Source organism: Phoenix dactylifera, chromosome 8 (assembly GCF_051530095.1).
Source record: "Phoenix dactylifera cultivar Ajwa chromosome 8, Ajwa_hap1_PhDact_Kaust_v1.1, whole genome shotgun sequence".
Classification (NCBI taxonomy): Eukaryota; Viridiplantae; Streptophyta; class Magnoliopsida; order Arecales; family Arecaceae; genus Phoenix; species Phoenix dactylifera.
In genome coordinates, this window is record NC_143197.1 from 14828774 (window position 1) to 14849340 (window position 20567).

The 20567-nt window shown below is 51.9% G+C and overlaps 2 protein-coding genes and 1 pseudogene across 2 annotated transcripts; 1 reads left to right on the forward strand and 2 right to left on the reverse strand.

The window, feature by feature from the left end:
• Positions 1 to 288: 288 nt before the first annotated feature.
• LOC149752984 (uncharacterized) lies at positions 289 to 1332 on the reverse strand. The gene has a single exon (XM_089924805.1). The coding sequence runs from the start codon at positions 1330 to 1332 to the stop codon at positions 289 to 291; it is 1044 nt and encodes a 347-aa protein (XP_089780931.1).
• Positions 1333 to 1520: 188 nt separating this feature from the next.
• LOC149752985 (cysteine-tryptophan domain-containing zinc finger protein 3-like) lies at positions 1521 to 3736 on the forward strand. Its single transcript, XM_089924806.1, has 4 exons — positions 1521 to 1843; positions 2411 to 2535; positions 2660 to 2748; positions 3362 to 3736. Exons 1-4 carry the CDS (start codon positions 1662 to 1664, stop codon positions 3560 to 3562), a joined length of 597 nt encoding a protein of 198 aa, XP_089780932.1. The 5' UTR covers positions 1521 to 1661; the 3' UTR covers positions 3563 to 3736.
• A 424-nt stretch (positions 3737 to 4160) lies between these two features.
• LOC149752986 (pyrroline-5-carboxylate reductase-like) lies at positions 4161 to 20343 on the reverse strand (annotated as a pseudogene).
• Between the last annotated feature and the right edge of the window lie 224 nt (positions 20344 to 20567).

Consider the following 20567-nt stretch of genomic DNA (forward strand, 5'->3'; position numbering starts at 1 on the left):
ATCTGAGAAGAACACTCAAACACAATATGCATGAACATAACATGCATGAACATAATGACATAAATTGATTAAAAAAAAATCCCTTAAACACTCCTAACCATCGTGATAAAGATGAAAATAACTAAAAATTAAAGTTCAATAACTAAAAAATTTCTCCTATGTCTATTATAACGGCATGACAAAAAATGTTTCTGGCCCCTCCCATCTCCATTACTCTTTATTCCCCATTACACATAGGGTCAACGAACCAAATCTCCGGCGGTCGGCGAATCTGAAGGCTTGGCACCACTACCTGGAGCCACGAGTAGTTTGGTTCGGCAGGTCGGCAGCCAGTGTGCGCCGCTGATCATCGTAAACAGTGATTTGCTTGATCTCCAGCTTGATGGAAGCCCATGAACCACACAGCTTGCACCTCCGAAGGATCCGCCGGCCGATCGGTATCTCACCGTCATACGGAGTGCGGCACTTTCGGCACACCATGCCGGTTTGCGAACTCGGCGGCAAGGCACCACCAGTTTGATCGCTTTTGTTGGAGGAAGCACCATCCATGTTGATGGAAGAAGAAACGCAACATTGCTTGCAAGTGATGCGGCAGAGGCCGTCAATTACTGTGTAGCTATTCCGACTCGCGCAGAAGGGGCACAGCAGAAAGTTCGGTATGCTCGACTGCGATGAAGAGGGCTGAGTGAAAGAGGTGGCTTGTGCTGTGCCCGGCCGAGGAGGAAGAGAAGAACCGGTGAACTTGTTTTCCGGTGTAATCACGGCGCAACCGTGGCAGCTCTGGCACTTGCAAAGCACAGGACTCTCGACTGCAATGTTGCAGCCAAACTCTGCTTGGCAATGCGGACAGACCAATTTGCCATCAGAATTCCTGGTGGCTGGTTTCGGCTTGGCATCTTCAGACCGAGCGGGAGGCGGTGGTGGATATCGACGAGATGTTGTGATTTGGGGTTCCGGACTGGTGGTGGAAGAATTTATGCATCTCCAAGCTTGCTCGACAAGCTTGAAAGCACCTTCGGCAGCGGCATACTTGTTCTTGCCAGGGTGGGTGAGGTCGCAGAAGATCTTGTAATTCTTCTTGATCACCTCGGGGAGGGACGAGGGTCGGACGCAGAGGACAGAGTACCAGTCGGTCTTCCCGGACGGTAGCTTTTTTAACCTGGCATTGACATGGACGCGGTAGGCGACTAGCACGTTAGGGAGACCAGGGAGGGAGGGGAAGAGGCCTCCAGCCTTCTCTGCCCCCATCAGTGCTCCTTGTAGGTCGTTGGCTTTGAACAACTCTTCGGCTTGCTCCAAGGTCTTCACGGCTTCCTTCTTCTGGTGCTCCATAGGGTTGGCCTTCCTTTGTCGCCGATTCCCTGAACGATGACCATAGGACAGAGGAGGACGCGGATATAAAGGCACTTCGGTTTGAGTTGGTTTCGACGTCAATACCGGGCTCCTAATCGAATTAGGACTCGGTGGAGGGAGACGAGATAGAGTTCGAGTCGAATTATGACTCGGTGGACAGAGACGAGATGGAGTTACCATCCTCACTGGGGACGGAACCCGGGACGGTCTAAACACTAACCTAAAATAATTTGGGTTACGTGAAGGGAGAGTTCTGCTTGTTCTTTGTTCAGTCTCTATTCCTAAACTCATTTTATATAAGATCGCTCATGATGTTTCAAATGTTGCAGGCTAATAGTGATGAAGTTAAGATCAGTGAGATCTACCTGCATGCAGGATTAAAATTTTTGAAAGGTGCATACCTGCTAGAGTGCCTCACAATTCCAATAACGAGACCAAGGAATGCTCTAGTTGCATTTCGTAGCTACATTGATGCAGCAAATCTTTTCAAGTAAGTTATACAAACACTTCTTTGAAGTATAATATGCTAATTGGTAGTTTACCAAACATATTTTGTATAATGCTTGGCTTAGTATTGTTATGACATTTATGCTGCCGAAAAGCTTATTTCTAACCTGGAGAACTGGATAAACGGTGTTTGTTGGACAATTGCAGTGTTAAAGTGACGTACATAAGGATTCTAAACCGCTTGCCGTTACGGCCCTTGTTGATGTATTGGAAGATCTTGTCTTTGCGAATCAATAAGCAATTAAAGGACCTTGATATTTTTCTTAAAGAATATAGTAAATGTATGGAAAAGGCAAACAATTTTACTCTGCATTATATCTTTGTTGCTTAATGTACATCAATAACACACTAACTTATGTTTTCTTTACATGTGGTGCTGATCTTTTCTGTTTATGGTTTTGGAAGTTCTGGCCAAAATTAGCCCATTAACTATCCTATTTAGAACGTTCCACCATATTATTTTTCCATGTTTTGAAGACTTGCATTCTCACAATCTTAAAGATTTTTTACCAACATCGATCTATTATCTTGAATCACGCTTTAAATGCAGGTACTGTGCGGGAACTAATGAGAAGAATGGAAAAACTGAAGTTACTGCTCTTGCATACAAGTGCATGGAGGTGGCATACTTAAGAGTTGCCTTTGCACTGCAGCATGTTTGTTCAAGTAGCCAAAGTAATCACTTTACCAAAATTAGTTTATGATTTTTTTTTGTTTTTCTTATTAGCACCTAATTAATGCATTATTACGGTAAGATATCTTCTGTTGGACTAATACTTTGATTCTCACTCCAATCCAGGTACCTTATATAAGGGAGATACCGGGATGTCATGGAATTTCGAACCAAAGAATAATAATGCATCTCATCTAAAGCAGCTCCTCATGATTGTAAGCAATATTATCTTCTTCTAATTGTTGCTAGATCTTTTGGAAAGGAAGCAGCAACTGTTTGTTCCACTAGATGTATGGTTGATTTTTTTTTTTTTATTGTGGGAGTGAAGGTAGGTAAGAGCTTCCTGTTAACTAATATAGATATTCAGATCACATAAAACAGGGGAAGCTAAATACCTAGAAGACAGGTTGGAACCAAACACCCTGGTCTCTAGATATAAACCATGCAAAACAATTAAAATCCAAATCTGAAAGATGATAAAAAGTTCCATGAAAAACCCTGTCGGCATTGATCTGCAAACAGAATTTGCATGCACACCCGCTATGGGCATGCATGTGTTTTGTGAGCCAGTGCAAAAGGATAAACAAAAGGGAAGTGCGTGTGGTCAAATTGAAGAGCTCATTGTTATCCATCCATTCACTTAAACTCATTCCTGATTTTAAATCTAAGAGCATAATGTAATTGAGTATACTGGTGCAATTTCAAAGCATGATTCATCTCAGAAATGAATTCAAATCACAAACATTTCTTCCAGGATAAGTTATATTTGCATGTGCCTTCCGCTGATTCCAAAATCACTAATTGAAGTCTCTACCTATTGTGTTACAGTTGGTGCATGTTACTGCTGCAATGGATACATCCATGAGATCTCATCGTGCTCTGGAACATGCTATCAAACACCACTCTTGCACTGACGGACATGAAATCGGGAGCTTGTCATCAGTGAAGAAGGCTCTTGATTTCAGTTTTTATGATGTGGAAGAGTTCGTTCACCTAATCACATTCTCACCGAAGAATGTAGGGATGTAGCTAGAGCACCAATTTAAGATCTGAAATATTAAAAAGAAAGTGTATGGTGTTCATTTTTGTATTCATTTTATTTTTTCCCCTATTTTTGTATTCATTTATTCTTTCATTTGAAGTTCAACATAAAGTTATCCTTTTATCTGAAACTGGAATTTATGGAATCTTTTCCTTCCTGCATAAAGGTGTATTTAATATCTTTTCTTTTTTTTTCTATTTTTTGGGTGAGAAAAATGGTGAGTTTGCAATCATCTTGGAACAGACTTGGAACCTTACGCCATGGATAAGAGTGCTAATGAGCTAACTTAACTCTGCTTGCTGATACATTCAATATATTTATGCTGAAACTGCATACCAATCTGGGTATCCGTAGCCAATATAATGTTTGTTCTTGAAGAAGCAATATGGTGATCCTGCCAACTTAATCATACTGAAAGAAAAGGCTAGTAAATACATTGATTGACTCATTTTAGATCATCAGGATCATTTTAGAAAAGTATAAAAAATGATCTTACAAAAGGGTGGAATGAGATAAGAAGACCCTATGAATTGCATAATAAAATCATTTCCACAGTACGGTAACATCTAATATAAATCTGGCTATAACAAAGCAACCCTACTCATTTAAAATAAAGATTCATATGAAATGCAATACATGCATAGTAATTCCTTCCCCTAAAAAGCGAAAACTCTCGAGTCTTGAAGATTCATTAGTTGAGGCAACATCCGTAAAGCATGGCAAGTTGATATAACAACTTCGTATGATGCAATTGCCCCTGCTAATGCATCAACTCTGATGCCCTCCTAGCTAAACAAAAACCACTTGGTAATACTATGTTTGTGATAGTTCTCGGCACCGTTTTGTGGCTGCATCAATAGCATTCATCAGGGTGCCACGAAATGCACCTCTCTCTAATTCCTGAATCCCAGTTATAGTCGTCCCTGTAGGAGATGTAACTGCATCCTTCTGCTGACCAGCATGTTTTTCAGTAAGGTTAATCGTTGCTGCAGCCCCTCAAACCTACACTACATGTTATGGCATGTTACCATCCATGTTCAGATCCCCCCCTCCCCTCCCAAAACACCCACAAAAAAAAAAAAAAAAAAAAAAAAAAAAAATCTCTGCTCATACAATGATATGATCAAAATTCACTTGCAACTGTGATTTTATAAATGCCACAAACTACATATATCCCCACCAAAAAAAACTGAAAACATATACATGTGTTTGTGCTTCTGCAAGAAAATGAAAATGATTAAGGACTTTGCTTCAATGTGCAATCTGTAATAAGCCTACTGGTCATTTTTCACAAGTGCATGAATTTGCAGCACCTGAGCATGACCATATAAATGAGAGTTTGGACCCTGGTTTTAGCTGTTTGTCCATGGCCGGCCCGTGGCACTCTAGGTAGAGGGTAAGTACTTACTATTTCAGAAAGGCTACCAAATGAGGCGCATAAAGCTTGTTGGTTTGGAAATAAAGGGAAAATGGTCCAAATTTTACTTTAATTTGGGGGAGATAAATTTATGTTAGAAATGTACATCCATGTGCTCTGCTTACACATGCATTTGCTTGTTTGTTGTTTTGACTACAGTCACACATATCTTCTATATTTCTATCAAAACTTATTTGTTTCATAGACCAATGCACAATATTTAGGACTATAAATCTACACTAGATTCTGAAAAAATGGATACTGTGAAAACTTAATATCTCTGAATTTATTTTCATCAAAAATGCTCAATCAATATAGAAAATTGAAAACCTAAGAAGCAAAAGCCATAGACAGCATTCTCTTGCAAGTTGGTTTACATGTGCTAAGAGAAAATTCATGATACTTGTCCTTTTTACTGTATGAAGATCAGAGGCAGAACAGAACAAATATAATAGCTATATTTGTGGCTAGTGCAGTGCATGTTGGTGAGTATAAGAAAGGTTTTAATAAAATTTGATTTAAGAAGATTATTATACTTGCCATCTGAGAAGCAGGACCAAGAGCAAGATCTCGAGGAAGACTAGCAGCCACCCCACCAACAGCCAAGGCCTCTATTGCTAGATAAATGTGAGCAGGGTTGCTACCACTGGAATTTGCAGTCATATAACCTTATATAAGACATTATTCTTGGAGAAGATAATGTTCAAGGGATTTATCCATTACCTAAGTATATTAAAATGATAAAACGAGCATGCAAGCTAGTATAACACATCACATATGCATCTTCTAAGTTGGAAATTTTTGAGAAATAAGTACAACATACCTCAAGCCAGTTACAGCATCAAAATATGTTTCATCGGATGTCCATACCTTTCCAATTCCACCAAACAAACTGGTTACACGTTCTTCATCTTTCTTAGTTGCCATCTCACCCACACACGTGACTACATAAACACAGGCATATCAGGAGTTGCAGCATGCAAGTTTATACAAAACGTTTACGTGAGGTAATAGAAGTTCTGGTTTCACCTGTTTCAGTTTGAAGTTTCTTATACATTAACAAACACGTGCTATCATAATGCCAATTTTTGTCACATAACTATGATGCAAATATTCTACTACTCGAATTTCCCAGCCAGTACCCATTATATCTATAATGACTTGCTAGAGTTGCACCTACAAGGTACAAAATGGCTTTATATTGATCATTATACAAACCATTAAGTGAATTTTGCACATGAAAAATAAGAGGGAGCCTAGCTTAATTTTGTTTGATTAACAACATACATGAATTAAAAGAAAGACTATAAGGTTGGTGTCCCTGCAAGCTATAAGTTTGTTCAACTACCAAGCTAGTAAGTTATGGATAAACGCACAAATGAATCTCTGTTTTGTTTTGCACCTTTTGTTAGTTTTAGATAGAACCTGTCAACTAACATCAAACATACTTGAGTTAAAGTTGATTAGGACAACATCATTTTCTGATTTTGTAATTAAAAGAAATATGTGGCTGCCGATCAAATGTTATATATTGATTCTGTAAGTTAAATTAATGAAATGGTTATTGTTGCTGGAAATTGGACCCGGGGGCAATCTTCGGTCGAGGAGAGGGAGCGGCGAGTTCTTCACGGCGGGGCGGCGGTCCGTCGGCGAGCGGCGTCCTCTGTCTGGTGTGATCGGGGAGAAGGAGCAGCTGGTCCTCGTGGCGAGGCGGCGATCCGTCAGCTGGCGGCGTCCTCCGTCTGGGTGCCTGCACACGAACCGGTGGCCGGGTTTTCCGGCGCCGGCCCTCCGACGCTCAAGTCAGGGAGGGGGCGAATAGTGTAAAAAGGGAGATAAATAGTGTCTGTAGAGTGCATCAATCTTCCAATCCCCTCCTGAGAGGCCAAGGCTCCCTTTTATAGGCGGGGGTCGGTTTACCTGCGATGTAACAGGGCGAGGCCGTAGTACGGCTCGGCATGTTGTTTAGGTCGGCGCACGGTCAGGCGAATCATTGCACCGATGTCGGCGGTGAGGGCGTCGTACAACCCGAGTTAGCACGCTACCAGGCGAATTATTGCATTGGTATCGGAGGTATGGCCGAGATCAGAGACTTATCATAGTCGACTAGACTCTGCTGGGCTAATTTGCCGTGGAGAGCTGAGAGTCCGTAGGTGACAGGAGCCATGCGCATTAATTGTGGAGTAAGCCGGAGATCCGCATTTATTGTGGAGTAAGCCGGAGATCCGCATTTATTGTAGAGTAAGCCGGAGATCCGCATTAATTGTGGAGTAAGCCGGAGATCCGCATTAATTGTTGAGTGAGCCGGAGATCCGCATTAATTGTTGAGTGAGCCGGAGGGTTACAGCGACCATGCGCAATAAATGCCAGAGGGGCGTCAGGGTATGGTCTTCGGCCGGACCTCAGAGGTGCACGGCCGTAGTAGGTGGCTGACAAGAGTAGACCTCGAACATCGGGGCTTTTCTCAAATCGGAGGTCTCGAGGTCGGTCGTCTTGAGGTCGGGTGTCCCGAGGTCGGACGCCGACTTCGGCCGTCCAGGGTCGGAGGTCGTGCGGCTCCTTAGGGACATTTGCGTCATTTGGGGAAAAATCTTGTTCCCCCCAACACTACCCCCTGATTTCTGAGTTCGAGCGGCTTGTGGGCTCGGACGTGGGAAGTAAAGTCTATCATTAAAGTTGGGGGGGGCGAATCTCGTCTGCATCCTTACGCTTCTCGGAGTTTTCATGGTGAAACCTGCGCCCTTTGGCGTCCCGAGGCTGCTTTATTCAGCGAGCTTATGATGAAGCTCGTATCATTACGCTTCTTGAAGCGGGGGTGGCGTCTCTTGAATTGCCGAGGTTGCCTTGCGGCGGATTAAGGATGGGGGTCCTCGAACTCGTCGAGGCGGTGTCTCGATCCCGTAATCGAGACCCCTTACTCATCAATGAGTGTGCCGTTGCGGGGTCTAAAGCGGACACGCGGCATGACCTAAGGTCGGACGCTTCCGCTTTCGTGTTACTGGATCATAATTCCGGGGAGGTGGAGGCCACATCGGGGCTCCACGTGTCCCAGATCTTATTAAATGAGGGGAGCGGGGGCGGCGTCCGCTCGTTCCTCAAGACGATTTGATTTTGCGGACCCATGATGAGGCCCCGAGATCCGATGGGACAACGCTTCGATTTCGTACCCGATTTATTAATCCGGAGTGAATACGGTGCCTCGGCTTCCGAGGTCGACACGTGGCGCAACCCGATCGGGGGATGGGAACCGACCCCGTTGATCTGGGCCGTCAGGGGGGTCTATATAAACCCCTCGAGGTTGCCCTAAAGGTCTTGTTTGGCTGCTTCTTATTTTCGTTGTCTTTCTCCCTTGTTTCCTCCCTCAACCGAACCTTACCGTTGGTGCCCGGAGCGATTTCCGGCGATGTCCAGTAGGTTCCTACCCCGTGATTGCTAGAGTTCCTCTTTTCTTCTCCTCCCCAGCTTCCATTCGCTGTTTTTAATTTTTATTTCGTTCTTCTGTGGGAATGGGTTTGGGTCCTGAGGAAGTGGGGTCGAGCCTGTCGGGGGAGGAGTTGGAGCTGATCCGCTCCCGGTTCTTCTTCCAGCCCGGGTTTCGTCTTGAAACTGCGGGGCCGGGGGACAGGGTGATGCAGCCGCCCCCAGGTCGGATCGCGGTCTACCGCGAGACACTTTGGGCTGGCCTGCGTTTTTCCGCCCACGAGTTCGTGAGCAACCTGCTGGCCGAGTACCAGCTTGTCCCGGCGCAGTTGGCTCCGAACTCGTGGAGGACCATAATCGGGTTCTTGTCCCTGTGCCTCGGGCACGGGGTCCCGATCTCGGTAGGCCTCTTCCGCCGGTGTTTTCTGTTAAAGAAGAACCCGGCGGACGCAGGGTGGCTATACTTCGCCTTTCGGGGCGGTATGTCACTCTTCCAGGGTGCCCCTTCCTCGATTCATGAGTGGAAGGGGAAATTTTTCTTCCAGGCGTCCGAGGCGCCTTGGGGGTTCGACCCGAGGTGGGGGAACCCTCGGTTGAAGGCCCTCAATAAGCTCTCTGAGCCCTCGAGGAGGGAGCTGAGGACCCTGGACTCTCTGCGAGCCCTCGGGAGGGGCAACGACCTGACCGAGCTCCTGCGGGAGGACGCCCTGGCGAGCGTGGGTCTGAGCTCGGCGCGCCCCGAGGGTAAGGGTGGTTACGTTACTTTCTTTTCTCGTTCTTTGGTTTTACTGCCACTGGTCTAACACTTAACGAAATTTTTTGATTTCAGATATTCCCCATATGCCGACCAGCAATACATCACTTTTTTCCCGCCTGAGAAGGCGAGAGGCCGAGGCCGGGGGAGCCATACCCCAGCCTCGGAAGAGGGCGAGGACGGACGGCGCTTCTACGTCGGCCGGGACGAGTGGCCCCGAGGCGGGGGTCTCCACAGCTGACCCGAGGCGGGCGCGGGTCGCCATTGAGGCGGGTGCATCGGCCCCTCCTTGCCCTGCCCCCCTTGCCCAGCGGGGGGAGTCATCCATGGCCCGGCCGCGGCGGCCAGAACCCGGGCTTACTCGAGGCCCTAAAGCGAGCGGCTCCGGGACCTCGGGCTCGATCGTGCCGAGCTCTTCCCGGGCTTTCCGAGAAGATTCAGTCGAGCCGGACTCCTCTATTCCCGAGGGGAGTTCGGCCTTTCATGATGCCGAGGTCGCACGTTCCGTGTTGCGGCGTGCGATGCTTCCAGCGGACCGGGCTGAGTTTCGGAACATTCCGCTGGAGGAGGTCGCCAACGGTGCTTACTGCAACACCGCCCGGGTAAGCTTCCTTCTTAATTTCCTTAAGCTACTAGCGAACTTGTGTGTTTTTCAACTCATGATATCTTCGTTTCTTTCTTTTCAGCATGTCCACGAGCTCGACGCCTTGGTGTTTATCGCCCAAGGCTGTCAAGAGGAGGCCTGGCGGCTCGGCCGACAATTGGAGCCGGCCAAGAAGAGAGTCGCCGAGCTGGAGGCGGCGTTGGCCGAGGCCAAAGCTCGGAGGGCGGCCACCGAGGCCGAGCGCCTTGCTATGGCGGGGGCGCTTGAAGAGGAAAGGGCTGCTCACGCCCTGACCAGGTCGGCCATGCGCGGTACGGAGGCGCGCTTGGGGGAGGTCCAGGCCGAGGTCGCGGCCCTCAAGTATGAGGACGGGGTTTTCCGCCTCCGAATCGAGCAACTCGAGGCCCGAGAGCGGAGGGCACTTGAGCGGGCTGATCACGCCGTGGAACTCTTCAAGGAGTCGCAAGAGTTCCGCGACATATTGGAGGAGGAGACGGTGGACGGGTTCCTCCAGGGCTTCGAGAACTTCCGGCTGCAGATGCGCCGGTACTACCCTCAGTATGACCTCTCGACAGTCCGTCCGAGGGAGGACCTGGGCTGGGGGTCCGACGCGGAAGGCCTCCCCCCATTTTGACATCCGAGGCGGGAATATACGAACAAGACCCCGCCGAGCCTTCGACGGGGGTGGCCGAGGCGGTCGGCACCATGGAGGCGGCTCCGGCGGCCGAGACGAACGCCGTCCCGGAGGCGGTACCTGAGGCCCCTGCCCCCGACCCCGAGCCTGTGCCGGCTGAAGACCCCGAGATCATCAATGTGCCGGACGACCCCCCGGATATTGCTCCCGCCGCTTAGGACTTAGCGTATATTTTTTCTTTCTCTTTTTTCATTGTATCCGAGGTCGGCCCTTGAGTGGCCGACTTTCAATTTTGTAATTGGCCCTCCGGCCCTTTGTCAATGAAAAAATATTTTTGTCATTCTGTGTTCATCTTTCCCTCTGTTGTCGTGGATGAAGCTAGAGCCTTAGCTAGCCGCCTTGACGACCTCTAACTTTGTATTTTAATTTTCGGGCTGCTTAACGAAGTTGCCCCTTTTCCCGGGCTACGTCTTAGCCTTCTCGGATTCCAGTCATTCCGACCAAAGGGAGCTCCGAGTCTTAGGTTTTTTAGAAAATTTCTCTAAGTCCTATAACTCGGATCTGAGAGTCGTTGAAGTCATCATGTTTAGCCTTTAGAAAAATCCCAAGGCATCGAGGTCGGGCCTTAGCCCTTCAAGTAAGACCGGACTAGGTCTGTGCGTGCTGCTATTCGGAGAGTTTAGTCGGGTTTCCGAACTCAACTCCGAACCCCTCGTAGGGAGCGCGGGCTAATAAACAAGTTATTGCCGAGGGTTTTCGTAGTTATCGTTCACGGATTCTGCCGAGATTTCGGTGAGCAAGGCTGGGATTTCCAAAGATTGCCTTGGTACCCGTGTTTGGCTGGTACACTCGTGGCCGGGACCACTTTCTCAGCCGGACGTCGGAGTTTACGTAGAAGAGCCGAGTTGGGCCCTAATTTATGAAGCCTTTGTACAAATTGCGGAGACTTGACGAACGGAGCATGCATAATGTAGTTAGGGGGTCGGTCTTAAGCCGACCTATTGGAGAAGCCCGGCTTCGGGGCGAGATAAGACTCCAACGTTGGATGAGATTCCGCTCAGCAGTATGTAGATAAAATTTGACAAGGAGGGCGTCTAGTTAGATGTACCTCTTGCATTCTTAGAGTTATGCTTTGCATGGTGGAGTAGGTTGCCTCCCTTCCTCGTCGACCTCCGGAGTCATTCTTGACTTAAAGGGGGCTCGAGCTTCTCACGGACCCAACGACGCCCGCCGAGGTTGAGAGGATTTGGGGAGGCTTTATTGATTTGTAGCTCTTTGCGAGGTCAAGGGAGCTTGAGACCCTATGGTCAGACCTCGGGGCGCCCCAACCTTGGTCAAGGGATCTTGTGTCAGGTCGGCGAGTCCGTGGACGCTTTGCACACCTGTGGTGCCTCCCAAGGTCGAGGGAGTCTGGTTCTCTACAGTTGACCCTCGGGGCATCCCGACCTTAGTCGAGGGATCTTTCGTCAGGTCGGCAGGTCAGGGTACGCTCTACCGACCTGCGACGCTTTCCGAGGTCGAGGGAGTCTGGTTCTCTACGGTCGACCCTCGGGGCATCCCGACCTTAGTCGGGGGAAAGCTCGCTTCGGGGATCGGGGATCGTCGACCGCTCCCGGGGGTCCACTTTGTGGCGCCCCGGGTGGAGCCACCCTTTCCACCCCTCGCGGCTTCTTTCCGAGGTCGAGGGAGTCTGGTTCTCTACGGTCGACCCTCGGGGCATCCCGACCTTAGTCGGGGGATAGCTCGCTTCGAGGATCGGGGATCGTCGACCGCTCCCGGAGGTCCACTTTGTGGCGCCCCGGGTGGAGCCACCCTTTCCACCCCTCGCGGCTTCTTCCCGAGGTCGAGGGAGTCTGGTTCTCTACGGTCGACCCTCGGGGCATCTCGACCTTAGTCGGGGGATCTTTCGTCAGGTCGGCGGGTCTGGGTATGCTCTACCGACCTGCGGCGCTTCCCGAGGTCGAGGGAGTCTGATTCTCTACGGTCGACCCTCGGGGCATCCCGACCTTAGTCGGGGGAAAGCTCGCTTCGGGGATCGGGGATCGTCGACCGCTCCCGGGGGTCCACTTTGTGGCGCCCCGGGTGGAGCCACCCTTTCCACCCCTCGCGGCTTCTTCCCGAGGTCGAGGGAGTCTGGTTCTCTACGGTCGACCCTCGGGGCATCCCAACCTTAGTCGGGGGATCTTTCGTCAGGTCGGTGGGTCTGGGTATGCTCTACCAACCTGCGACGCTTTCCGAGGTCGAGGGAGTCTGGTTCTCTACGGTCGACCCTCGGGGCATCCCGACCTTAGTCGGGGGAAAGCTCGCTTCGGGGATCGGGGATCGTCGACCGCTCCCGGGGGTCCACTTTGTGGCGCCCCGGGTGGAGCCACCCTTTCCACCCCTTACGGCTTCTTCCCGAGGTCGAGGGAGTCTGGTTCTCTACGGTCGACCCTCGGGGCATCCCGACCTTAGTCGGGGGATCTTTCATCAGGTCGGCGGGTCTGGGTACGCTCTACCGACCTGCGGCGCTTCCCGAGGTCGAGGGAGTCTGATTCTCTACGGTCGACCCTCAGGGCATCCCGACCTTAGTCGGGGAAAAGCTCGCTTCGGGGATCGGGGATCGTCGACCGCTCCCGGGGGTCCACTTTGTGGCGCCCCGGGTGGAGCCACCCTTTCCACCCCTTACGGCTTCTTTCCGAGGTCGAGGGAGTCTGGTTCTCTACGGTCGACCCTCGGGGCATCCCGACCTTAGTCGAGGGATTCTTGCGCCAAGCCGATGTTTCATCGTCCTGCGATACTTCTCGAGGTCGAGGGAGTTTGGGACTCTACGGTCGAGCCTCGAGGCGTCCCGATTTTGGCCGGGGAATCTGAGGATCACAGACGACCCAACGTTAGAAGAGAGTTACAGCCATCAAGATGGGAGAATTATTTGCAAAAAGGAAGCTGAGTCCATTGTCCTGATTGTCATGAACCCCTAGGGGTTTTACTGGTAATACATTCGTAGATTCTCGGAGTCCAGCTTCGCGGGATCAGGGTCCCCTCTAGGGACTTTAATTTATAGGCCCCTGGTCGTTGCACCCGGGCGATCTGATACGGCCCTTCCCAATTTGGGGCGAGCTTCCCTTGCTCGGTCGGTTGAGAAGCCTCGACTCTCCTGAGGACGAGGTCCCCCACTTTGAAGAGCTTGGGCTTGACTCTGGCGTTGTAGTATTGGGCCGTTCGCTGTTGGTATCTCGCCATGCGGACCCGGGCGACCTCTCTTGTCTCTTCGACAAGATCCAAGTTGCTCCTAAGCTGGGAGAAATTGGTGTCGGGGTTGTAATGCTCCACTCTTGGAGAAGGCAGGCCGATCTCCAACGGGATGACGGCCTCAGTGCCGTATGCCAGGTTGAAGGGGGTCTCTCCCGTGGGCAGTCGGAACGTGGTCCGGTACGCCCAAAGGACATTGTACAAGTTCTCGACCCACTGTCCTTTAGACCGATCAAGCCTAGCCTTGAGCCCCTGCAAAATAGTGCGGTTAGTTACCTCAGTTTCTCCGTTTGTCTGGGGGTGAGCGACTGAGGTGAAACGGTGATCAATGCCGAGCTCAGAGCAAAATTTCCTGAAATGAATATTGTCAAATTGTCGGCCATTGTCGGATATAAGGATACGGGGTAGTCCGAATCTGCAGATTATGGACTTCCACACGAAGTCCCGCATCTTTTGCTCGGTGATCCGGCGACGGGTTCGGCCTCGACCCATTTGGTGAAGTAGTCGATGGAGACGACCAGGAACTTTCTCTGTCCGGTGGCCAGGGGAAAGGGTCCCAGGATGTCGATCCCCCATTGGGCAAACGGCCAGGGGGCGATGATGGAAGTCAGCAAAGCTGAAGGTCGGCGCTGGACATTGGCGTTTCGTTGGCACCGATCACACTTCCGGACGAAATCCGTTGCATCCTTCTGGAGTGTGGGCCAATAATATCCTTGTCGCAGGACCTTATGGGCTAATGCCCGACCCCCCAGGTGATTTCCGCAGATCCCTTCATGGACCTCTCGGAGGGCATAGTCCGCCTCGGAGGGGCGGAGGCATCTGAGAAGGGGAGAAGTAAATGATCGCCGATAAAGTCTATTCTCGTACAAGACATACCGGGGGGCCTGGCGCTTGATTCGGCGAGCCTCCGTCTCGTCGTGAGGTAGGGTTCCGTCCTGAAGGTAGCAGACGAGCCCATCGATCCAGCTTGGCTCGGAGTCGATGCACATGGTGGGCTCGGGTTCCTCCGTGCTGGAAATCTGGAGGTGAGCGTTGTTCCCTTGGAAAGCTCGCTCATGCGGGAAGTTGCCAATTTGGATAGTTGGTCTGCCCTGAGGTTTTCCGCTCTGGGAATGTACTGAATATTGAAAGAATTCAGGGCAGACGTGAGTTCCCGCACCTTTTGGAGATACTTTTGCATGGATGGCTCTTTAGCTTCGAAGTCTCCTCGGATTTGGTTCACCACCAGCTGGGAGTCGCTGAAGGCCGTCAGGTCTCCCACTTTTAGTTCTTTCGCCCGCTTGAGCCCGGCGATGAGAGCCTCATACTCGGCCTCATTGTTCGAGGCCGGGAATTCGAGGCGCAAAGCTTGCTCGGCCACCACTCCGTCTGGACTGGTGAGGATAAGTCCGGCCCCGCTGCCCCCCGAGGTCGAAGACCCGTCCGAGTGCAGGACCCATGGCTGCCTCGGGGCCTCCTCCACGGATTCGGGTGGCCGCTCGGGGTCGTCCGGAAGGGTGCACTCCGCGATGAAGTCGGCGAGTATCTGAGCTTTGATAGCCGGCCTGGGCCGATATTCGAGGTCGAATTCCCCGAGCTCGACCGCCCATTTGGCGATCCTCCCCGCACGATCCGACCTCTGCAATATTTGCTTCATAGGCTGGTCGGTCAATATAGCTATCGTGTGGGCTTGGAAGTAAGGCCTGAGTTTCCGAGCCGAGATGATGAGAGCGAAGATGGTCTTCTCAAGTTTAGAATATCGGGTCTCAGCATCCCTGAGAACCCGGCTGGTGTAATAGACCGGCTTTTGGAGCTTGTCCTCTTCCCGGACGAGGACTGAGCTCACTGCAGCTGAGGAGACGGCTAGATATAAGTAAAGGATCTCGCCTTTCTGGGGCTTGGTGAGCAGCGGGGGAGAGGCCAGAAGGCTCCGAAGCTCTTCAAAGGCCTGCTGGCATTCTTCTGTCCACCGAAAGTCTTTCGGCCGTTTGAGGCTCTTGAAGAAGGGGAGGCAGCGCTCGGCTGACCGAGAGACAAACCTTCCCAGGGCGGCAACCCGCCCCGCGAGCCGTTGCACCTCCTTAACTGTCTTTGGAGGTGACATCTCTTGCAGTGCCCGAATTTTCTCCGGGTTGGCTTCAATTCCGCGCTGGGTCACTATGAAACCCAGGAACTTGCCCGAGGTGACCCCGAACGCGCACTTCGCCGGGTTAAGCTTCATTTGATATCTCCTGAGCTTGGCGAATGTCTCGTTGAGATCGGCTATGTGGTGTTCCGCCGCTCGGCTCTTCACCAGCATGTCGTCCACATAGACTTCCATGTTCCGGCCGATCTGGTCTTTAAAAATTTGGCTGACCAGTCTCTGATAGGTGGCCCCAGCGTTTTTCAGGCCAAAGGGCATCACCTTGTAGCAGTAGGTGCCCTTGTCGGTGATGAAGGCCGTCTTTTCCTCGTCTTCTGGCGCCATTCGAATTTGATTGTACCCTGAAAAGGCGTCCATAAAAGTTAGCAGCTGGTGTCCTGAAGTGGAGTCGACGAGCTGGTCGATGCTCGGGAGGGGGAAGCTGTCTTTTGGGCAGGCCTTGTTTAGGTCGGTGTAGTCCACGCACATACGCCACTTCCCGTTAGCCTTCTTTACGAGGACTACGTTGGCGAGCCAATCCGGGTAGGAGACCTCCTGGATGAAGCTGGCCCCGAGGAGTTTGTCCACCTCCTCAGCCGCAGCTTGTTGTCGTTCCGGGGCGGAGCCTCTTTTCTTCTGCTTTATAGGCCTGCTGGTTGGCCTCACCTGGAGTCGGTGGACCATGACCTCAGGGTCAATTCCTGGCACGTCCGCGGGCGACCAGGCGAAGACGTCAGCGTTGTCCCGTAGGAAGCTGACGAGGCGATCCCTCTCGTGGGCACCGAGGCCGGAGCCGACCTGCACGGTTAGCTCGGAAAAATTTTCTTGTAGTGGAATTTGAATAAGGAGCTCACCGGGCTCTACTTGCCTCTTCCAGAGGGTGTCCCTCGCATCGAGGGTTTCTATGGGCAGCGAGGGGCCAGTAGGCTGAATCGTCGCCTCGGCTGGTTGCTTTGCTCCGTGGGCCGCCATGTAGCATTGTTTGGCGACCAGCTGGTCTCCGCGGACCTCGCCTACTCCTTGGCCGGTGGGGAACCGCACGAGCAAATGGCGAGTTGAAACCACGGCTCGAAGGGCGTTTAGCCCAGGGCGCCCAAGGATGGCGTTGTAGACCGAGGGCAGACGGACCACCAGGAAGTCCATCCTCACGGTGCTCTCCCGGGGGGCGAGGCCGACTGTGACAAGGAAGCTAGCCTCACCTTCAACCGGGACCGCATCTCCGGTAAACCCAACCAACGGGGCATTGACTCTCCGGAGATACCCTTCTGTCACTCCCATTTTTTGGTAGGCATGATAATACAAAATGTTGGCTGAGCTTCCATTGTCAACTAGGACACGCTTTACATCAAACCTGTTTACAATCATAGAGATGACCACAGCGTCATCACGGGGGGTTTCGACCCCTTCTAAGTCCTCGTCCGAGAACGAGATGACTTCATCAGTACGTGGGCGCTTCGGGGGTGCTCCCTGGGCGGCTGTTCCTGCCGAGGCCCGCCCAATCATGTTGATGGTACCGGCGATGGGCCTGTTGTCGCCCGGATTTTCGGTTGATGCGACATTCTCCGCCGGCCTCCTTTCCTCGTGTCGGTTCCTCACGAACCGGTTGAGTACTCCCCGCCGGACGAGCGCTTCTATCTCGTCCCGGAGTTGGAAGCAGTCCTCCGTGTCGTGCCCGCGATCTCGGTGGAAGCGGCAATACTTCCTGGGATTTCGGGGGAATCCCGTGTCTCGCATAGGAGGCGGGGGTCGGAAGAAGTCCCGACCCTCGATTTCCATCAGGATTTCGGCCCGGGGAGCGTTGACGGGTGTATAGCTCTTGTACTTCCCCGGGTACGTCCGAGGCCGTGGTGGGGACCTCGGTAGAGGAGGGGTCCTCTGCCGAGGTCGCCTCTGCTGTCGGGGCGGACTTCTCAGTCTGGGGAGACTCTTCTCTCGGCGGGGAGACCGGCTCCTTTGCCGGCCGCGCTCCTCGCGGCGCTTCTTCTGCTTCTTCGAGGCGGGCTCGATTGCTCCCCGCCTGGAGGCGACTGCCTCCTCGGCCTTGGCATACTTCCGGGCTCGGGCCAACATTTCGGTGAAGTCGGCCGGGAAGCTCTTCTCGATGGAGAAGAGGAATCGGTAGGAGCGAACCCCAGTCTTCAGAGCCGACATGGCTATCGACTGGTCTAGCTCGCGAACCTCCCATGTAGCGGCGGTGAAGCGATCCAGGTACTCCTTGAGGGACTCCCCCTCTTTCTGTTTGATGTCGAGGAGGGAGTCTGACGTCCGTCGCTGGCGCCGGCTAGCAGCGAAGTTGGTAGCGAACTGCCTGCCGAGTTGCTCAAAAGAGGACACCGTATTCGGCTTCAGTCCCGAAAACCAAAGCCGAGCGATCCCTCGGAGGGTTGCCGGGAAGGCCTTGCAGAGTATGGCCTCCGAGGACCCTTGTAGGGCCATGAGGGCCCGATAGCTCTCCAGGTGGTCGAGAGGGTCAGTCGTCCCGCTGTAGGGTTCCACTTGAGGCATTTTGAACCTCGCGGGAACCGGCTCATCCTCGATCTGGCGGGAAAAGGGGGACTTGGTAGTGAACTCAAAGTCTCCCTCTTGTCTTGCCTTCTTGCTGTGGAGCGCCGCAATCTGGCGCTCCAGATACTCAACTTTCCGGTCGAGCTCCCCCATCCGTGGGATTGTCGCTGTGGTTTGCGCCGGCTCACGGTGGTCTGGGGCTGACTCTGCCTCAGAAAGTTGAGGTCTCCGGTCGAAACCTTCTCCCGGTAACTCCCTCCATGGAGAAGCTCGTTCTCCGTTGTTGGCTCTGGAGGAGCCATGCAAGTTTTGGCTTGGAAAAATCGGGCCGTTGGGGAGACACTCCGGCGGGGCCTGGGCCCGTGGGGGGAGCGTAGGTAAGGCTTCCTCGCGCCGCAGACCCTGAACGGCGGCGGCCAGGGCCTGGACTTGCTGTACCAGGGCGTCGAACTGTTCCGGCTGGACCTGAGGAGCTGGGTCAGCCGGAGTTGGAGAATTCCCGACGGAGTGTCCGGGACTTTGCGGGGGACGCCGGGAGATGTTAGAGGCTCCCTTACTTCTCAACTTCATGACTGCTACTCGGGCCCTTCCTCTAGCGCCAACTGTTGCTGGAAATTGGACCCGGGGGCAATCTTCGGTCGAGGAGAGGGAGCGGCGAGTTCTTCACGGCGGGGCGGCGGTCCGTCGGCGAGCGGCGTCCTCTGTCTGGTGTGATCGGGGAGAAGGAGCAGCTGGTCCTCGTGGCGAGGCGGCGATCCGTCAGCTGGCGGCGTCCTCCGTCTGGGTGCCTGCACACAAACCGGTGGCCGGGTTTTCCGGCGCCGGCCCTCCGACGCTCAAGTCAGGGAGGGGGCGAATAGTGTAAAAAGGGAGATAAATAGTGTCTGTAGAGTGCATCAATCTTTCAATCCCCTCCTGAGAGGCCAAGGCTCCCTTTTATAGGCGGGGGTCGGTTTACCTGCGATGTAACAGGGCGAGGCCGTAGTACGGCTCGGCATGTTGTTCAGGTCGGCGCACGGTCAGGCGAATCATTGCACCGATGTCGGCGGTGAGGGCGTCGTACAACCCGAGTTAGCACGCTACCAGGCGAATTATTGCATTGGTATCGGAGGTATGGCCGAGATCAGAGACTTATCATAGTCGACTAGACTCTGCTGGGCTAATTTGCCGTGGAGAGCTGAGAGTCCGTAGGTGACAGGAGCCATGCGCATTAATTGTGGAGTAAGCCGGAGATCCGCATTTATTGTGGAGTAAGCCGGAGATCCGCATTTATTGTGGAGTAAGCCGGAGATCCGCATTTATTGGGGAGTAAGCCGGAGATCCGCATTAAGTGTGGAGTAAGCCGGAGATCCGCATTAATTGTTGAGTGAGCCGGAGATCCGCATTAATTGTTGAGTGAGCCGGAGGGTTACAGCGACCATGCGCAATAAATGCCAGAGGGGCGTCAGGGTATGGTCTTCGGCCGGACCTCAGAGGTGCACGGCCGTAGTAGGTGGCTGACAAGAGTAGACCTCGAACATCGGGGCTTTTCTCAAATCGCAGGTCTCGAGGTCGGTCGTCTTGAGGTCGGGCGTCCCGAGGTCGGACGCCGACTTCGGCCGTCCAGGGTCGGAGGTCGTGCGGCTCCTTAGGGACATTTGCGTCATTTGGGGAAAAATCTTGTTCCCCCCAACAGTTATAATGCTTCTCGAGCCCTTAAAGTAGATAAATAGATTCTGCGCACCTGTCAGGACCACACCGCATGATACGCCCTTTTGAGGCAAATCTAGATTCTTGGTTTTGTCTATTAAGACGGACATGTTAGAATACAAATGTCATCATAAATAATATTATAATGTCACCAATAAAAGAAAAATGAAAAGCATGAAGTAGTCAAATATTAGATGATGCTGCCTGACCAACAGCAGCAGGAGTATTTGGCATCACCCTTATTATCAGATGCTGAGTAGACCGCTCCTGTAAAATGTTTTTAACCAGACATAGCACTTCAGTTATTATAAGACATAATGTGGATACCATATTATGGAAGGGATAATAATGAGAATGGATTGCATGCATAAATATTGTAAACATTGAGAAATGTGTGAAGGAGAAAGAAGCAGCTGGGCAGAGCAGTTTCCTAGTTTTTTTTTAAATATTAGTAAAGAATACTGAAAATATGGAAGATCGCCTAAAATGTGTATAAAAAAATTCTAAAACTCGTGTTATAGGTACTGTTGCTGGAAATTGGACCCGGGAGCGATCGTCCGTCGAGGAGGGGGAGCTGTCGGCGAACACGAGGGAGTGGTGGTCCGTCGGCGGGCGGCGTCCTCCGTCTGGGTGCCTG